The sequence below is a fragment of the Mustela lutreola genome, chromosome 4 (genome assembly GCF_030435805.1).
Source record: "Mustela lutreola isolate mMusLut2 chromosome 4, mMusLut2.pri, whole genome shotgun sequence".
NCBI classification, from domain to species: domain Eukaryota; kingdom Metazoa; phylum Chordata; class Mammalia; order Carnivora; family Mustelidae; genus Mustela; species Mustela lutreola.
The window spans coordinates 187,092,978-187,113,287 of NC_081293.1; the positions used below are offsets into that span (position 1 = coordinate 187,092,978).

Genomic DNA, 20,310 nt, shown 5'->3' on the forward strand with positions numbered 1-20,310 from the left:
AAATGACATGGAAAAAAAAAAAAAATGACATGACCTCTTAAAACCACGGGCTTCCTGGAATTATCAACCAGAGAAGCCCACCTGATTTGCAAAAGGATGCCCTGCTGCCCCATCTACAGGGTCAAAGAAAGCCACTCAGTGACAGCAAGTTCCCAGACCACCCGGCCAGGGGTAGAGAAATGTGCCCGCCCCCCTTTTGCATTTCCCCACAGCCCCAGCCCCAGGCTTTACGTGGAGCACGTATGGGGCTAAAGTGGGGGCCGACGAGAGTGTAACACTCACTCCGCACCCCCGAGGAGCTCAGAGCCATGGTCCCCGGTGCAGCTCTTGCTCTGGATTTACCGTCATTGACGCTGTCGCCCGAGGTAACGTGGGTGAACGGTGACTGGGCCCGAGGCTCCTCACACAAGGAGTAGCTGTGCTCCGCCTGGATGAGAGGCGCGGGGGATGTTGGGCTCGGCTCCACCTCCATCGACACGCTCTTCTCTGAGAGGAAAGGGTCATTCAGGAGCTGACCCAGCACGTTCTGGGAAAACTCATCCAGGAGTTCTGAGAAGTGCTACGAGACACAAAAGAGGAAGAAGTCTTAACCATGACCTGAGAGTTACCCAACATCCTCGGGCAGATCCGTCATCTGCTGCTTCTGATGAAGTCACTGACATACAACGTCCAGTCACCTGTGGCTAGGGAGCAAACGACCCCAAAGTTTAGAGGCTTCGAGTAACTACAATTTATTATTCCGCACGACCCTGCGAACTGGCTAGGCACACAAGCTCATCTCATGTGAGCTCCTTGAGCTGGAAGGTTGGCTGGGAGCTACGTGGGGCCGGGCCAGCCAAATGCCTGGATCCTTCCTTCAGAGACTGTGGCAGGCTGACATTCTTCCCAGGATTCCAGAAAGGCGCTAACAGGGAGGAAAACCAAAGCTGACTGGCCTCAGAAGTCGCACATCAACACTCCCTCCACATTCTTTTGGTCAAGGCAAGTGACAAGGCCAGCCCAGAGGCATGGGCTGGAAAAATGGACTCCCACCTCCTGACGAGAGGAACGGCAAAATCACGGCAGACAAGTGTGGGTGAAGGTCAGTGCAGATCACTAGAAGCCATCACTGGAACTATCTACCACATTTTCATTGGGAATATTTTTAAACACACTATCCTGTATGTCTACAGCATGAGGGTACTATTTATAGCAAGGTGCCAAGTTCAAAGGCATCAGAGGCCGCTTCCCTCTGCTCTCCCCACCACCGAGACTCTGTTCCTCTGCAGTTTTTCCTTAATCTCTTCTCATCCTCCATCTCCACTGAGTCTCCACTGAGCCCAACACCACTGAGTCTCTAGCCCACACCATGCAGTGAACATGATACAGGAATGGTCTACACACACATTCACAGGGACCCCTGGATCCCCTGTTCCACAGTCCCATAGGTACAGCCCCAACCACTCTCCCTCACGGATAGGGGGATGTTCATGGTATGAGGGTATGCAGAACAGGGTTTTTTCAATCTCAGCACTATGGACATTTTGGACCAGATAATTCTTTGTTATGTGGTGGTGGTGGTGGTGGGGTTCCTGTGTTTTATAGGATGTTTAGCGCCTACTCAATGCTAGTAGCACTTCCCTAGTTTTGGAAACTGGAAATGTCTCTAGATTGCCAAATGTCCCTGGGCTGGGGAAATGGAGGAGGGATTCATCCTTGGTTTAGAACTACCACTACCGACTACATTAAAAATAATAACAACAATGTGATATGGTGAGTGCTGTGAAGTGTGTAAGCCTCACGATTCACAGACCTGTACCCCTGGGGCAAATAATACATTATATGTTAATAAAAATAATTAATACAAAATAATAACAACAAAATTAAATTAAATACGAAAGTCCCCTTTGGCACCAGCTGCTAGAACCATTTCATCTTTCTTAAGCTTCCTGAGTCACAGACTAATAGTGTCATCTTTATTGATTAAATTTTAGGGACACTTCTGGTATAGAAAGGAAGTTACAAAAGCAGATAAAACAACTGGAGAACTGATCGCAAAAGGTGATGCCCAGGGTAGGCAAAGAAAGCTCTTGAGATCCACAGGCATACTAAGCCCTACGACTGAAGGTCAGGGAAGGTGCTCTGAAAATGAACACACCTTCGGGATGGGAAGGAAGGAGGTTAGAGCTCTAAGATTATGGTAGTTCTAGGATACAACTTCTCCTTTAATAAAGGAGAGAAGGAGACAATAACAGAAGAGGCCCTTGTAGGCGAGGTCCTCAGAGTCGAGTTTTGCCAACATCACCAACATAAGTGGCTGCATCTCACTGGGACAGAATACAGGAAAGCCACGGGCTTGAGCACAGCCTGACAGATACCAGCCATCTACAAGAATAAGAGAGGCACTTGGGGATGAATGCTCTGCACACAAACACATTTAGAACTGAAAAGCCCCTAGAAGCATCTCAGGCAAGAATTCCCAAAAGTCAAGTGCCTGCATCAAAATCACCAGGAGACTTTGTTTTAGTCAATTTATAATGAAATATTTAAGACATTCAGAAAAATTATAGAAAACAGTACCACGAATAAGTACGTATCCATTCCTTTGGGGAAAATCTTATTTTTCCATGTTTCCTGCTGCAACTTTTTTTTTTTAACTCTTTCTTTTTTAAAGAAATAAAACATGAAGGGACTATTAAAGCTTCCACCCATTTCCCTTCCACCCTCCCAAAGTTAACCAACACCCTGAACTTGGTTATCATCCCCACTCAGGTCTTTACATTCCTCCGACATATGCGTATTTCCACTACATACATAAGAACACTTTAAACTTTAAATAAATAGTACCTTCCCTCACACATCCTTCTGCACCTTTATTCCCTCCAAAAACATTTTTTAGATTCATTCATGTTTATACACGCAGCTCTATTTCATTCATCTGAACTTCTAATTTGTATTCCATTGTATTTACCTATTTCTTCTTTTTTTAAAGATATCATTTATTGGGGTGCCTGAGTGGCGCAGTCCTTAAGCATCTGCCTTCGGCTCAGGTCATGATTCCAGGGTCCTGGGATCGAGCCCTACATGAGGCTCCCTGCTCTGGGGGAAGCCTGCTTCTTCCTCTCCCACTCCGCCTGCTTTGTTCCCTCTCTCAGTGTGTCTCTCTCTGTCAAATAAAGAAATAAAATCTAAAATAAAAGATTTTATTTCTTTATTCGACACAGAGAGAGAGAGTACAAGCAGAAGGAGCAGCAGGCAGAGGGAGAAGCAGGCTCCCAACTGAGCAAGGACCACACCTGGCAACTCAGGACTCGATCCCAGGATCCTCGGATCATGACCTGAGCTGAAGGCAGATGCTTAACTGACTGAGCCACCCAGACACCCCTTAATCGGTTTCTTCTTGAGAGATATCTAAATATCTCATTATTATATGTGATACTATAATAAACATTATTGGAAATAATGGGAAATTTTAAAAAAAAATTACAAATCCTCTGACCCACCTTCGGAGGTTTTGAGTTGTTCAAAATCATCCGTATGAAAACCACCCCCACCACCTGTGATTCTAATGTTCACTTCAATTTTTCAACCTCCGAAGGGTGACCCCAACCCTACTCACCACCCCCACCCCCATACACCCCACTTTACAATTAGTTCCCTAGAAACTTACAATGTCCCTAGAGCCTGAGCTATACGCAAGTCAGAGGAAGACTCATGGCTTATTGAGCCACCATGTGTTAAACCTGAACTAGGTACTGGGGATACGAAATAAAAAGGAAGACAACAGAAAGGCCATAACTTTCCTGGGCTTGCCATTTAGGCCAGTGCTTCTCATACTCTGATGTTCCCATGAATCCCCTTAAGACACAGATGGTGACTCGCAAGTCCAGTGGACCTGGGGGTCTGCATGTCTAACCAGCTCCCCGTTAATGCTGCTAGTCCACAGACATGCTCTGCTGAGCAAGGAGCAGAACATCTGCAAGGCTAAGGTTAAGAGCCAGGTTTCCAGACTGTAAGATCACTCGAAGTCAGGGTCCAACTCCCTCAGCATGTCCCAAAAGACAAATTTCGTGGTTGCCTGATGGTGAATATTCTGCAAGTATCTGACAGAGTTCTTTCTGAGGCCAACATTCAGGGAGCAGAAAGAGAAATAAGTAACACAACGTTAAAATGCAAACTCAAGAGCCAAACTCATAGTCCCTGTAATTCCCAGCCACAATTCGCTCCCCTGAGCGACAATGTCCACTCTGGCCAGCTATGCTGACCCTACTACACCTCTGGAATCCTGTTCTACCCTGAGCCAAGGCTCTCTTTGACTGCCCTGCTTTCCCACGGAAGCTGCCAGGTTGGGCTACTCAGCGGACACCGTTTTCCTTCTCCTGAGCAGCAGTAATGAATGTTTTCGTGAACATCCCCCGGATAACCAATAATAAACCTTCTCAAACGCTGCTAACCGTCCCTGAACTCCCTCTACTTTGGGTTTTGTAGTAATTACTACGTTGCCGAACAATGTAGCCCTAAATGATAGACAGTCCTGAAGAACTTGCAGTCGTTCCTGAAGGCAATATGCTAACCTCCCCTCTGGGAAAAGAACCTCGTTGGGAGAAGGACCAGCCAAACCTGACTGCCACCTGCACCTAGGAACTTGGCAAGGTGATGAGCACTGAGTAGGTCCCAGGGGAATATCTGTGATTGAAAAGATATTGTCCCAACTTGTCCCAGCCGGGTTCTGTGACTCAGCCCAGCTGATCAGTTCCTGCTGGACCTCCCTGGCAGCTGGGGGCTCAGGGGCTCAGCAGACAGGTCACCATCCCCCTGCTGGAACAAGAATGAGGCCAGAACCGGCCCATCATTCCTGGCAGCTGGTGAGAGGGGGCATATGGTCTTGGAGCGAAGTGAACCTCCCCAAACAGGGAGCCTTCCTGGATCCTGCAAACACTTGAGCAAAGGACCGCGCATGTGAATCTGAGGGTTATGAAATGTTTATTTGCATGGCATAATAGCATTTACCATTCTGCCTAAGACTCTGGTCAAGCTGTCTGGATTTACAAGGTATTTTCATAGCTCTCCCCTCAATGAGTGCCCACAAGACCTCAGTCGCCTACTGTTTGAGCGAGGCCTTGAACTGAGGTCCTCTTATTTCAAACTGACCAAACTTGCCCCCAGTATTTCTTCCAGAAAGAGGTGCTGGAGCTTCACGATCCAAATACAAGGAGAAGTTCCATCGGGTATAACACCAGGAAGCTGCCACCGATCAGCGATGAGGACCTGGATGGGACCAGGTGCCAGGCCGTCTGGGGGAGAAGCGCTTCACCTATTAGAGTCCCAGAAAGTGAGCGAGGAGCTCTCCTATCAGGCAGACACATGTCCATTCACCAGTGAGAAAATGGGGGTTCGGGGAAGTCAGGTGCATTGCCCAGGGTTGGGGTCACAGGTTTCGAAGTCCACGCACGTAGTTTCCACTACGGAACAGGGCCTCACTGAAGTCTGTCTCCAAAGCCGACCTGTCGCAGGGGCTGGAATTTCAAAACACTCATGTAGATTTCACAGACAGCCCATCCACTCGTCCACCACAAACAGAGTCTTCCGCACTCAGTACAGAAACATGCGGGGGAGTTTCTAGACGGGGAGGCTCCAACATCACTTCTATGGGACGCCAGCAGTAATGATAATGGACAGGCCCTTGCCCTCGGTGCACGGTTCTGCCCAAGGGTTCCCAGTCCCATCACTGAATCTCTGGGTTGGAAGAAACCGCCTGACGGGGCTGAACCCCTGCCTCACGAGAGGAGTGTTCCTTGCCCACCTCAGTGAAGAAGGCCCTTGGCAACCTGCTTTAAGAACCTGAGTCAATGGGGCACCCAAGTGGCTCAGTCATTAAGCATTTGCCTTCGGCTCAGGTCATGATCCCAGGGTCCTGAGATCGAGCTCTGCATCAGGCTCCCCGCTTGGCAGGAAGCCTGATTCTTCCTCTCCCACTACCCCTGCTTGTGATCCCTCTCTCACTGTGTCTCTCTCTATAAAATAAATAAATAAAATCTTGTGTGTGGGGGGGAAGAACCTATGTCAAGGTCTCATCTTCTCCTGGTCTAATACCCAACATTTAATATCCTCCAGTCCGGCCTCAGCTGTCCTGTAAAGTCTTGCCTCCCTTGATTCTAAAGCCTGATACTTTTACTCCAATGCTACTCGTGCCCTTATGACCTTGGGTGATACAGCTCCAGAACCAGACTGCTCTGAGTTTGGATCCTGGCTCCTAGCTATATGGGCCTCAGTGCAAGAGGAGCTCAGATCCCTAAATTTCAGTCTGTTTCTCCTGTAATGTAAACAGAACAACAGTAGCAGCTTCCCGTTGTGAGGATTGAGTTAAATAATGCATGTGATACCCCCAACACTTCGCTGGCATAACAATCAATTTTTTAAAAAGTTCTTTAGGGAAAAAGAAAGAAAACTATAAAGATGAAAACAATTACATGTTGGCATCTGTACTTGCACACTGTCTTTTCACAGTGTTCTTTCTAGAATATCCTTTCATTTTCCTATCCATTAGGAAACTACCTAAAAAAAAAAAAAAAAGAAGAAGAAGAAGGAGAAGAAGAATCTATTTCTTTTACAAGTTATCCTAGACAGACATAGCTTGCAATAGGCCTCTTATTTCCCTGACCAGCTTCAACCCTTGGGAATATGTATCTCTTAATCAGACATATTTTTACTCTTCTTTGGTGTCCCTTTCATTGCCAAGTTACTTAAACCTTTTACCCTTGGGCCTTATAAACTCCATAATCAAGAAGTGAACATTTTCAGCCAGCTCCCTCTGAGCCCGGTACAGAGCACTGATCACATGCGCTCCCCAACTATCTCTTGTCTCAATTTATTATCATTCTACAATATCCCAGCCAAACTGTGAACAAATCTCCATCGAAACCTAGGCCTCCCTATAATCAAGAAAGAAGCGCTATCAAATGCTTAAAACATATATCCATGAGTACAGATCAGATCAATTAAGAGAAATGCTTAACCGGACATACATCATTTACTTTATTAAAAAAAAAAATTCTGAAGCACTGACATTGTGTTTGTAGGTCATTAACCAGCTGTCAAAGGAGCACACAAGAGTGGTGTACAATCTAGGCGGCCTGCCGCCGCTGACAATTGCCCCAAGAACTGAGGTCATGGGGATGAGAAAAAGGGAGGAGGAGGAACACAACGGATTCATCATTCTTGAGCTCAAACAACTGGTTGCATAGAGCTGTCATCCTTGTACTTCTGCTCGCCACAAAGTTTTGCTCCTTCCAACCGATACAGTGAGTGGCTACCCTGAGCAAGGGACTCTACCGGCCCCTATTTAGAGGGTGAATGAGGATCATCTTATAAAGAGATCATGATCCTGAGATGCCATACGGTTACCTGAAATGGATATCCTGGGCCCCTCTGCAGCAAGGAGCTCAGAGAGCATGTTCAAAGCCGTGGTGCCCTCCCGAGGTGGGCTGGACGGCATCTTCTGGGTTCAAGCTAACACAAGCAACCAGTCCCTGCCTGGGCTTCTCTGGTCATCACACCCTCTCTTCTGGATTCAGTTTCCTTGTCTGGAAACTGAGTGTGAGTGTGTGTGTGTGTGTGTGTGTGTGTGTGTGTGTCTGTGTGTGCTTATGGGGCGGGGAATCGTGAACAACTGGACTTTGGATTTGATTTCAGTGGTTTCTCCCCTCTTCTGATCTCTGTACCCTTTTGAAACTCAAATGAAAGCTTCCTACAGAAACTGGCCCACAGATGCAGATTCCTGGTGGCTCCCCGCCCCCTCCAGCCTGTCCAAGGTCAGGAGAGGAGGACTCCATGGATCTCCAGTTAAAAAACTCCCAGCAGGGATGCCTGGGTGGCTCAGTTGGTTGGGCCGCTGCCTTCGGCTCAGGTCATGATCCCAGCATCCGGGGACTGAGTCCCACATTGGGCTCCTTGCTCTGCAGGGAGCCGCTTCTCCCTCGGCCTCTGCTGCCACTCTGCCTGCCTGTGCTCTGTCTCTCTCTATGACAAATAAATAAATAAAATCGAACCTCCCCCCCTCAATGCACACACAAACCTCCCAGCACAGGTAATAGTAACACACACAAATAGTTAAAGGTCATGGCTATCAACACATTCTGCTCTAATACCCTATAATTTTCTAAAATGTTACAGGCAATACAAAATGCAAAAGCTTTCCAAAACTTAGGAAAAGGAGGGAAGTGCCCTCTTTCTGCTTCTTGGGCTAGTTCGCCCCGTGTTACCCGGTCTAGGGCCGTGAAACTGAGGAGGCACAGGAGGAACCCAGCGAGGCAACAGTACCTGGCAGCTCCCTCAAGAGGTACGGGTGGGGGGTGGAGGGGAGAGTCGGGGGCAAGGCGTGCCCCGGGCTCCAGTGGATGTGCTCAACAAAGATTTTATTCTCCAGGCCTCCTGCCTGGAACAGGGCTGCCTTGGCTGACCGCATCTGGCTCAAGGCTCACTCTCAGGCAGGGGAAGAAGGGTTTTTAGTGCAAAATTGAAGCTAGGAGCTTGCCGGGAGCGCCGAATGCTTCAAAGACTTAGAGTCTTGGACAGACATAGGGGACGTGGTAGAGGCGAGCTGACAACCCCCAGAGCCTCAAAGAAATGCGGAGAAATAATTCTGAGGGCACAGCTCAAATTCACTTTGGAAACCAAGGTTTCCCTCCAGCAAAACACACAGTTGGCCAGTACTGGACAGGAGGGAGAGAGGGAGGAGAATAAAAGGAGGGAGGAGGCAGCAGGAAGAGGAAGGAGGGGGAGGGAGGATGGAGGGGAAAGAGACATGGCCTCCCCTGCCACTCTCCCAGGGACAACTTCAAGGACAGTGTCCTTAGACCTGCGTGGATCTTGACCTGCAAACAGGATACAGCCTGATGCCTAGTAGAAGAGAACACTCGCTTTTCTGTCAAAAATCCCAAGAAAATAAAATACTCACAAATCAAACCCTAATACAGTGAAACTTCAAGGGCGCTCAGTTTTTTGTTGGTACCAATATTAAGGTATAATACATATTTCTCTAAATAAAGAAATGTGGGGTTGAGCTTTAGAATTCCTTATTACGCAGTTTGAAGGGGTTTGTTTGCGGGGGGGGGGGGAGTGTATTTTTTGTAAAGTGATATATGCTTCACTGAAATTTCACAAGCAGGAGCAGAAATTGTTTCTTAAAGAGCCAAAACACCCAGCCGTTGGTTTGTAGCACCCAGATGTCCCTCTCTTCGTAAAAAATAAAAGGTATGTGAAATAGGTCAGTCCAATTTTAAAGGCATTGGGGGATGTCTATGTAAAGAACCCTACTAAAAATCCACTGGTAGGGTATGTTCTATTTTTTGTAAAAAAGAGTCACCCCTAATTTATTTATTATAGAAACATTAATTTTTATGTGATATTTGTTTCCAGGGAGATGTACCAATACTAATCCCTTTTAAATGACATAATTTTTCATCATTAAGACAAGTAATGATGCATTTTCTCCAAATGCAATCCAATCTTGACGGCCTGTAGCAGGTCTTCTTGCTTAACAGTTGAGGTGAAAAACTTCATTATTTTATTTTATACAAGCAAATCAGCTAATGAGAGGAAGGGAGAAACACCCCATGGGTGACTTCTGGTAGGTGGCAAAGGAGAGCTCAGATTCAGAATTAACTAGCCCAAAGAAATTCAATCTGCCCAGTTCTTGGTTCATTTATATATATACCTGCAAATGTCTGCAAATGTGCTTCTTAGTTCTTCTGGAACCCAAACCAGCCTTAGGCTGGTAGAAGGCTTCTCCTTCTCTGGCTTTACAGTATCTAACCAGTCTCAACAGGAAGAAAAGTTGTAAGAAAATATAATTATTAATAATAATACGCCATGTTGAATGCACAGTGCTTTACACGGGACAAAACACTTCCACACCATTATTGTATCTGATCTCAACAAGATCCAGAATTATCTACAAGGTAGGGATGGGGACTGTGGAGAATGGGGGAGTAGGTCAGGATTCCTGGCTGCCAGTTCTGTTCCCTTTTAGTTTCAGCTTTGCCTGCTGCTCCCTGAACACAAACACAACCAGAACTCAGTAACCAGATTCCTGATTGCCAAACGCTTTTGGAATTGTAATTTGGGCCCGAGACCAGGACATCCCCTCAGATTGTGGGAGGAGTGCCTCGGGATCCTTTTAGAGCAGGCGGAGCTGTTCCAGAAATAACACACAATCCATATCAGATGGAGGAGTCCTCTTTGATTTAAGAAACTCAAACCATCCCCTGGAGTCCTTCTCCCTTCTCTTCCGTCACAACAGACAGTTGAATCTCCCCAAAGACAAACTCAAAATCATGATCAAGCCAACCATCCAAGGTGCAGGCAGTACAGAATCTGCCGTTTTGTTCTCTCCATCCACGGCGGAGCTGCCGAGAGCTGGGACGTGAGCGGGAGCCACCTTGACAGCCATTTCTTCCCTCGCTCAGTCCCGAAGTCCAGATTCTGCCTCCGCATGGCCAGTGCGAGCACTGCTGACCCGGCGGGGCTTTCTGCCTGACCCATACCACACGCCAAAGCCAACAGGTTTACTTTTAACCTTCCCACACTTAAAAGGCCCAACATAATGCCATCTAAGTCCAAACTCCCCATAGAGTTAAAGTAGATTTAAATTTCTTATTCACCATCTCCCAGATTCTCCGAAGTTTCTTCCTAATTGATGTTTTGTCCCTTGTGGATATCCTCCTTCTGTGCCTTACCTTCAATTTGCAGTTTTTACCCTTTTATGTTCTCTTTATACAAGCCAGCTGGGAGGCTTGTTTTGGCCCGTCTCTTCCGACTATGTCTCCTGCCTCCTCCACAGACAACTCCTCCTCCCCTCAGGTGTCCTCCACTCGAAACAGAAAACAACACCATCTCTTTGCCCCACCATACACCTTCCAGTCTTCACCAAGAAACACCCAGGGCATTCCCTCAGGGCCTTCGACTTTGAGAAAGGCATAAAATATTCATTGTTTCTATTCTCTTTGGGTCCTACCCTAAACCTACTAAAATCTGGTATTTTGCCATTCCAGAAAAAATTTCTGATTATGACAACAGGCCCCAGATCATAGGTGGATGAAGCTTGAAGAAATACTGGAAATCATCAGGGCCTACCTGGTCATTTTAATTTGAGAAAATTGAAGTTCAGAGAAGTATGTGAAACCTTTACACTCTTGATTCTGTAACCAGAAAGATGGTGACTATCATTAAGGATGGCCAAATGACCGAAGAGTCCCACAGACTTTCTTCATGGAATTTTTTGGACAGGACATATGGTTTGCAATGGGACAATTCTGTCTCAAGCTAAGATCCAAAGCCAAGGATGTCAGGTGTGAAAAACTAAAGGAGCTATAAAGTTTTCATGAAAAAACAAAACAAAACAAAACAAAAAACCAAAAACAAACCCTATGTATTTCTGAGCCAGATATGTCAAATCAGATTACCAAGATCATCTCCTCCCTAGAATGCCACACTAGGAGAAAGGGAAAGTGCTTCAAGAGTACGAGATACTATCTGCCTTCTTGTTCAAATGCACAGGGAGTGACTCACTGCCAGGAGGTACCACTTCACCCCCAGATAAGAGCAACAGGAATCCCACAGGTTGCCAAACTAGGAAACCCAGGCAAGTTCTGGCTTAAAGCCACTTAGACTTTTGCTCTGTCAGATCTCACAAGCGTGCTCCACCTCCCTGCAATACTGGCCTAAGGAAACACACTGGAGACTCTTAACCACGTGAAGGAGGAGGGGTCCATCCCCTCGAGCCAGGAGTCGGAACACATACATTCTAGATCAGCTCTGTAATTTTTAGTAGTCACCTTGAACTATTAACCCATGCTTTCTACTACAGCTGAAGTGAGGGAAAATGCAATCTGCCTTTCAAAATTGTCACAAAGATAAAAAAAAAATTCATGGACAGTCTGATTCCAATTTAATATGGGGCTATGGCAAATAAAAACTGGCTGAGAACCATGAAAGGGTTATGAACATGAGAGCTACAGTCAGCCACATAGTTATTTCTTACCTCCTTGACTGGCCAGTTAACAACTGTAAATATGGGGAACGTGGTACCTGTTGGACATCTGCACCTGCATGTTCCTTCCTCTTATGAAACCCAACCAGCTGAGGTAATGAATCCCCTTCTATCTCCAAATGCTATTAGAATCCAAGAGTCCAACACCTTGGTCAGGACAGAAATGTTGGGACTATGAGGAGTAAAGAACCACCAATTAGTTAGCTCTCTGATAACTGGTGAGATTGGAGAGACATTAGAAAGAGGAGCTCCATTATTTTTTTTTAAAAGATCTATTTATTTATTTTGAGAGAGAGAGAGAGCAATGAGCAGGGGAGGCGCAGAGGGAGAGGGAGAAGCAGACTCTGAAATGAGCATGGAGTCCCATGCAGGGTTTGATCCCACGACCCAGAGGTCAAGACCTGACCCCAAATCAAGAGTCAGAGCCTTAGCCAAAGGAGCCACCCAGGGGCTCTAAACTCCATTATTTTAAATGAAGAAGCTAAAGTTAAGAGATATCAGGCTTGATGTTTATTCACTTAGAACAGTTTCTCTCTCTAATGAGAACTCAATAAATGCGGTTTCATTGTTATCATGACTATAAGCTTTATATTTCAAACTTTGAAATTGGGACAAATTATTAAGCATTTCTTTGATCTATCAGTCTATTTACACAGATTGCAAGGCTCATTTGTTCCTGGTGATCTCATATTAGATTCTAGTTTGTTCTTTCACTTACTAAGGGGCTCCGTGTCACTACATCAATTCCTAATTGATAAATCTTCTTCCCTTTTTGAAAACCAGGCCCACATCTCCAGTCTTAAACCTAGATAGTCCTCTACAGACCACGATTATGGAGAATCACGATGACATCCATGTTTCTTCAGTGCTCTTTCATTTCATGCCCCAAATTTTCATGGAAACTCCTCACTCAACTTTCTAAGAGGGAACTGGTCACAGACAAGCTGGATTATCAAGTGTTCACTTGGTGGGGCACGGACAAGAAAGGCCCAGAAAACTCAAAGTAAACCAACGAGAGAAGAAAGAGATCACCCAGGAGGCTACTGAGAAGCCATGACAGAACCAGCAGAAAGCGAGAAAAATAGGACAAGTTGGTTGTGAAAAAATGTCCTGGACATGTTCAAAGACATCTCGCCCTGACTGTCAACAGCAGTGAGCCAAAGCTTCCCCGAGATGGATATTTTTAGGTTCTCAAGTCTTGCTCTGGAAATGGACTCCAGGTGCTCCAAAAGGTATGGGCTTTGGCCACCAGGCTGATGCTCCATCGAATAGCTACCATCCTGCCTCTCCTCTTCATTTGACCTCGGAAGGCTTGGAGACTGTCTAATAATGATGGTGAAAAAAAGGGAGCCTGAATTCTCTAAGAAAGACCATGAATGGAATGTAACGATCTCCATTTATCAGAATAAGCAAACTGAAGATATTTTGCTGTCCCTCTGGGAAACAACATGCAAACACATGTGAAAGCCTGAACAGCTTCATTTTCCTCCCCAAAGACAACGTAGGGCAATGCTTCTAGTTTTTTTCATTATTTAACAGGGGTGGATGCTTGCTTACTGAGTCACAAACAGGGAGCATTTGCTCTCTGGTCATAAAAGGTGCTTTTCCCTTATGTCTGAAGCCAGACAGGCTCAGAGATGACAGAAGGTCTGAATGTAATAAGGGTACAATGCTTTCGTGGGGGCAGGGAATGTTTTGGAAAGAAAGCCAGCAAAGATTCCTTAATAAATAAAATAAGAAGTCAAAAGGGCAACTGCTGCGGTGGTAAAAGGGAAGCTCAATTTGGAATTAAAAGGTCTAGGTTTAGACCTAGCTCTGTCACAACCTGGCTCTGTAACTTCAGGCAAAGTCATTTAACCTCTCCGGGCCTCTTTTCTTAGAATACAAAATAAAAGAATAAAACCAGCTGGTCTCCAAGGCCTCCTGCAGCTCTGGACATTCTGAGATCGGTTATGAGGTAGGCGGCCTCCACTTCCCCTCACCGAGGGGAATAAAACAGCCTGAAAACAAATCTTAAGCCTGAGTCAGTGTTCCCTGCAACTCCTTCTCTCCAGCCTTTTCTGAGGCTCTTTTGGCAAAGAATTCGTACCCTTGAGGATGACTGCGCTAACAGCTGGATGGTCCTTGGCTAATTCCTGCCTTTGAACAGCTGGCCTAGGAGACAAACAACCAGACAGGATTTTATCAGAAAAAATGACTCAACTTTGGCAGGCCAAGTATAGACAGACAGAACTAATCGAAGCTAAAGAGGGCTGGACTGCTTTTCCGTGGGCCCCCACTGCCTCCTTCCAGCCTCAGCAGTGCAGAACCACCCCGAGAAACGGGGGACAGAGAAAGGACTAGACAATTCCTAGGAAGCCCCAGAAGAATTCACGGCTGTCCTATCGTGTTTTCTGCTCCATTCCTTTGAAGAAACCAAACACTGTGAAGCGGTTGGAAGTTCTCAACCAGACCCTGTGGTTATTTTAGGTTAAAAAAAAAAAGATTCTCCATTGATTGGAAGTGTCCTGCATATCCCAGGGCCCCTGAACACAAAAGCTTCTCACTCCCCCTCCTGATGACAATCCAAAATCCACCACGGATTTCGAAAACCCGAAGAAGAGAACTTGTGATACGCAGACTCAGGCAGATCACGAAGGATGGCTATGTTCCTCCGGGGTCTTCCGTGCGTCTGTTTTCATTATTCACAGGAAACGCGGCATGGGGTCAGAAAGTTCTCTTGATGGCTGTCTGGGTCACTGAATTCTTTTCCCTCTACCACTCAACCACCTACCGACATCTGAGGGTCTCTCTCCTCAAGAATCCTCATACTCTCAACATTGGCAAATCTCAGTTTTCTAGTAGGCGAAATCTCTCTTCTAAAGTCGGATCCTTGGCTTCCCTTTGTTTAAACAGATTAGTGCCACCAGCAGCCCCCCGAGAAGGGCAAGGGAAAAGAAAACAGCCGCTCACAAAGCTGCACACAGAGTCTGGGTGTGGAACGGAGGTGCCGCCAGGCACCTCGCTGGCTCGTGATGTCTGCGATGGTGCAGTAAAATTAGTAAATTGTGCCAGTGCTAATACTCCCGTCTCAACAAAGTGGTTTGTTTATTAGGGCTTCTTGCTCACAGAAGATGTATTTAAAAACTTTATGAGTAACCTTGGGGATGGACTAGGGGAAAAGTAAACATCAAGCCCAAGTTTTGCCTTTGCCTTTGCCAGCCCTCCAGCAACGACAGGGAAGCCTGTAACACACGCAGCACTGGGTGAAAACAACACGATCACAACCTCCAAGAAGGATGTACTGATCAAAGGCAGATAACCCTGACTTGGTATTTATCATCTATCTGAAATGTGAGTTTGTTTCCAGAAATGAAGGTAAGTAAGCGATCTAAGTAAGTAGGTACTCAAAACGCTATTGCAGAAAGCTGTTTGTGAATTCATTAAAACATTAAAAAATACGTATGTGTATATATCTCAAAGAGCAAACATATTACAACTGAATTCCCTTTACTTTTCAGTTGTAGAGATTTATCTACAAATGCTTTAACGTCTAGGGAGATATCTGACAAAATGTTGACAAGTTTCTGCTTAGTAACAGATGTGTAACTGGTAATATGACACAACAGATGTGGGTTGTTTGTTCCTAGTTATATTTTCTACACTGAAAATCTGTGAGTTTATAATGGGGGGGGGTAAGCATTTGTTTTTAAAAACAGACTCCATTTAATCAAATTAAGCGAGACCTGGATTAAATAGTCCTCAGGGAACAAAGAACAGTGAAGAGAGCTGACTAAGGACAAGCATGGTCTGCCCAGAAGGCAGATTTTCTCTATTTCATTCCGGATAAAATAAAATAAAATAAAATAATAATAATAATAATAATAATAACAACAACAACCCACTGGTAGACCCAGGCTTACCGGATCACTGTGTAAGGACATAATATCCCAACTGGGTCCCCCCCCACCCCCCGCTCTGGCACTTTAAATGTTAAACACACAGAAATCTCTTCAATTTTGTCCTCCATTTTGATGACAATCAGGCCCCACCACTGGGCCTTTTGCCAACGAGTATGGCTACCTACTACAAGTGAACAGGAAGAGTTTGTTTTCAAAACCAGTTTCAATGGAGAGCTCTGTATGCCACAGAATCCCAAACGCTGAAAATGAGCTCCCTTTTATTCACCATCCCCTGACCAGGGTGGACCCAGAACATCTCCCAACTATGGGAGCTTTTATCCTTAGATTGTATTTAGTAGTGATTTCTGTTCTTCATGAATTAGGGCCACCAGTCATAAATCCCGAAAAATAATATCTTTCGTCCTTGCTCTTGCTCCACATCCCCTTCCAAAATTACAGTCTGCTACACGGAGAGAACAGACCAGCACTGGCCACTCGCTATCTCTCAGCCACCATGGGAGGCTGAATTCTAAGATGACCCCAAGATTCCTGCTCCCTGGTACACACCCTCTTAAGATCCCCTTCCCCTGAGTGTGGCCTGTATGACATGAGACTATGACGGCACTTCAGGGAAGGCAATTTTGCAGATATAATTAAGATCCCAATTCAGCTGACTTTGAGGTCATCAAAGCAGAGGTTCTCCTGAGTGGGTCTGACCTCATCAGGCAAGCTTTTTCAGAGAAGTTCTAGAAATCCCAAAGAGATTTTCCTACCGGCCTGGAAGAAGAAGGCCACCAAGAGTCCTACACATGTAAAAAACTGAATTCTGTCAGCAGGGGAGCCAGCGAAATTGCACCCAGACTCCTGACGGAGGGAAACCATGAAGGATACATGGTGTTGTTCTAAGTAAATAAGTGTGTGGTAATTTGTTATGTAGCAATAGAAAACTACTACACCCACTCACTGGCTATGTGTCTGTCCACTCCCTCACCCACAATCTTCTTGTCCACATCTCTGAAGATGTTTTTGTGGAGGAAACGTCAACCCTGAGGATAAATGTGGGGACTGGAGACTCTGTTAACCTTGTAGTCAGCCTCAAACTGAAGAGGGTGGCCCTACCCCTGACTTGTCCAACGTGTTCCACCCCTGTTTCTTGAACCTGATGCTTTGCTTCACCTCCCTTGTTCGCTCCTTCTGGGAAGTCAGGCCAAGATGGCGGCTATGACTTCATACCTGGCCTCCCAGACCACAGATCTAGGTTTGGATAAGTCTCTTTTTCCTGGCCAAGGCAAAGTTGACTTTTTTCTTTTACAGAAACTTTTACAAGAAAACCAAGAGATGGAAGGAGAAAGATTTTTTGAAATTTAAAAAAAAAAAAAAAAAAACAGAAACATTTACTTAGGACCTATTTCTTGTACTATGTTAACTAAAGGCTAGTCACAGCCTGGGTTGGCTGGTGTAGCTTCTGGAATATTCATCTCCACATCCGCTTCCCTCCCCGGCCCTATCTTTGTAGGAGGTTTACAACTATGCCAGCTTCCCTCTGGCCTGACTTGCATTTGAGTTGGCACCTTAACTAGCTCTGGGGCCATTCCACTCTGCAGCTTCCCTCCCAGGCCCTCCTGCTCTGGTTTCTGGCTCCATGGATAACCAGGTACCACCCATATGACTTCAACAATTCCTCTCCCAGGCCTCACACCGGGGACCTCACAAGATAACACTTGAGCGTCACTTGCTATCTTTGCGTCTCTTTGCTCCTATGTCTTACCCTTTTCTCTGACCTCTTCAGCTTTGACTCAGCTAAAATATGTTCAGAATTCACTGTCTCAGGCAACTGTGCTGAATTCTGGAGATACGGAAATGCTGTCATACAGCTCGAGGCCTACTAGGACTGCCTAAAACATGTTTAGTAGTCCACAGTTGAAGCTGGTACCACATTATGCCAAAACTCAATCCACAGTCAAATTATTTTTCTCAGTTAGTGCCTAAGCTTTGCCTTGCTAGTAGTCAGAAAAGCAGCATAATGGCGACCAAAACTTACCCTCAGCTTCTCTATCTCCTAAAAATAGGCACTATAGAGTTGGGCGAAAACCAATGTAATAGGATTTCAGTGTCTAAGTTCCATAGTAGGCTTCTCACTATTCAACTGTCTACTCATAGGTGCCCATTGTTAGTAAAAGAAGGAAACAGAATACTGACTTGCCTTAGGGCAACATGAATCAGTAGAGGTAAATACCTCTAAGAGGGTTCTCTTGACTATTCTAATGTGTGCTGGGCTCAACACAAGAATTCCTTAGTTTGAAGTCCCCTATGGAATCCAGAGGCATGAATATTAGTGTATTACTGAAAAATAACTTCATGAAAGCAAGCTGACCATCTACCAGCCACGTGTCTGTCTTGGACTGCAGTTCCCAGAAGGTATATCAAATGCATTTTGTTGTCTTTGTTCTGCGACCTACAAACATGATGAGGAAGTGGCCATTCACGTGCATTCTGGTGATGACAATGAAAATCAGCATGATCCCTGGCAACTGCCCATGTCAGCTTTGTTAACTCTGTCCCAGGCTTGAGCATCGCTGTGTATGAATCATCAGAAATATAATGGGACATTCACACAAGAATGAGAAAAAAATTTGAACAAGTTATACAGAAGATACCCTCTATCTAGTTGGGAAATGAGTCAATAGCTCACATCAGTATCCAAAGATCACTGGTCCCAGGGTAATCTCAAAGGCCAAGCCAGCAAAAACAAATGTTTTCCCTCAAGGAGATACCTACTATCAAAGTTCAGGAAAAAAATAGCCACTTAGACAGCCATTTTAACCTCCAGATTGCTGACCCCATCACCCCTACCACTGTGACCATCATGGTGACCTTATGAGAGTACTCCAGTAGTTGAGTTCCATCTTGTGCTAATGTCACACAGAAATTTAAAAAAATAATGCCAAAAACATTCCACCTACACTGTACAGGTGTAAACTAGACCTCAAAACACTTTATGAAGGACCTACATATTCTCATGTAATGGTAAAATTATCAAAATAAAGGGACTCTTTTTAGACTGCCCCCCCCCCACCCTGGCCAATCCCAGTGAAGTGGACTCAAAGATTGAGAGCTTGGGAACACCTTTTCTAGTTTGGGGATATTACTGTCAAGTCACCTCTTTATATTTCACTTTTCCTATAAACAAAACAGGTGCCTGTGCACTAACCTTTCCTCACACGACTTGCTTTACCTGGGTCTGGATATTGGCAGGCCTCTTCTATCACTTCATTCAACAGCCAACATGACACATAAAGCTTATCAACATCCCAGGCAAGATGAGGGAAAAAAATCTAAGGAAGACTTCCTTAAGGGTTATTTTGAAACATTTGTATTTCTTATCCTAGGGGAGAGATGTGTTACAAAAAATTAAATAGTGACATGGGCTTAGGCACTTATTGATGTAGAAGCCAACGTATACTCTTATTTGATAATGGTGCTGGTTGAGGGTGGTGATCTCCCGGCAGAGTTGCCAAGAAGCAAAGGTCACTGTCAAGATTACTTATGGATTTTCTCTAAGGATCTATCTCCTTGTCAACATAATTCTCATCATCAGAGGCATAATGAGGAGAGTGGCTACATATATTACTTTGTTAAATCTTCACAGCGAACGTGTGGATTACGTGATATCATTATCCCCATTTCACCAGTGAAAACATGCGAGCTCAGAGGGGGTCCGTAACTTGCCCAAAGTTGCACAACTGAGGAAGGGGCAGAGTCAGGAAATCAAAATCCGTTTCTCTGACTGTAAAAACTACATTCTTTCCAACATGCCCCTTGACCCTCCATCGTAAACATGTGGGTGGATGGTGTCTTGCATTTGTGGGCCATGAGGCTGCCACTGTGTTTTCCAGCGAGGGTATCGAGTCTCACAAAGCAGGCAGCGTTCACTGAAAGGAACCAGACTCACTCTCTGGGCCTCTGCTGAAGGCAAAATACCTGATAGTCATTTCAGAAAGACAGGTAAGGCCAGGTATGCTGACCATCAACCCACGTTTGGTTTTTTTTTCTGGGTAAATGAAGGGGACAGTTCCATCTCCCTCAGTGGGGCATTGTCACGATCAAATGACATAGACCACACCAAAGAACTTCGCAAATGGGAAAGCCCTGATAAATGGAAGGTGACATTATTTCCCTTATCCCCCACTAAGACTCAGAGGGCTATGCATCTGAGCTACTCCCCAGCAGGGCTTTTTTCAGGATTGAATTTGTTTAGGGTGGGGAGCGGGGAAGGATTATGAAGACTCCACCAACACCAGAGACGTGTGTTGGTGCCTTTCCACAGTGAGTCATTTACGGTTCAGTTAATCATGGCAAAGCCAGTCGGTACAATAGCATACACAGCCAATCCTCATTATA

General features: G+C 45.4%; 1 protein-coding gene across 2 annotated transcripts in view; it reads right to left on the reverse strand.

Annotated features, from left to right (window-relative positions):
* CREB3L2 (cAMP responsive element binding protein 3 like 2) overlaps positions 1-20,310 on the reverse strand; it is a 113,230-nt gene that overhangs the window by 48,555 nt on the left and 44,365 nt on the right. The window contains exon 2 of one of the 2 annotated variants that reach the window (XM_059171957.1): positions 283-559. In XM_059171957.1, the coding sequence (XP_059027940.1) occupies positions 283-559 (277 nt within the window). The remainder of the gene's footprint in view (positions 1-282; positions 560-20,310) is intronic. The other variant, XM_059171958.1, reaches the window with a different exon arrangement.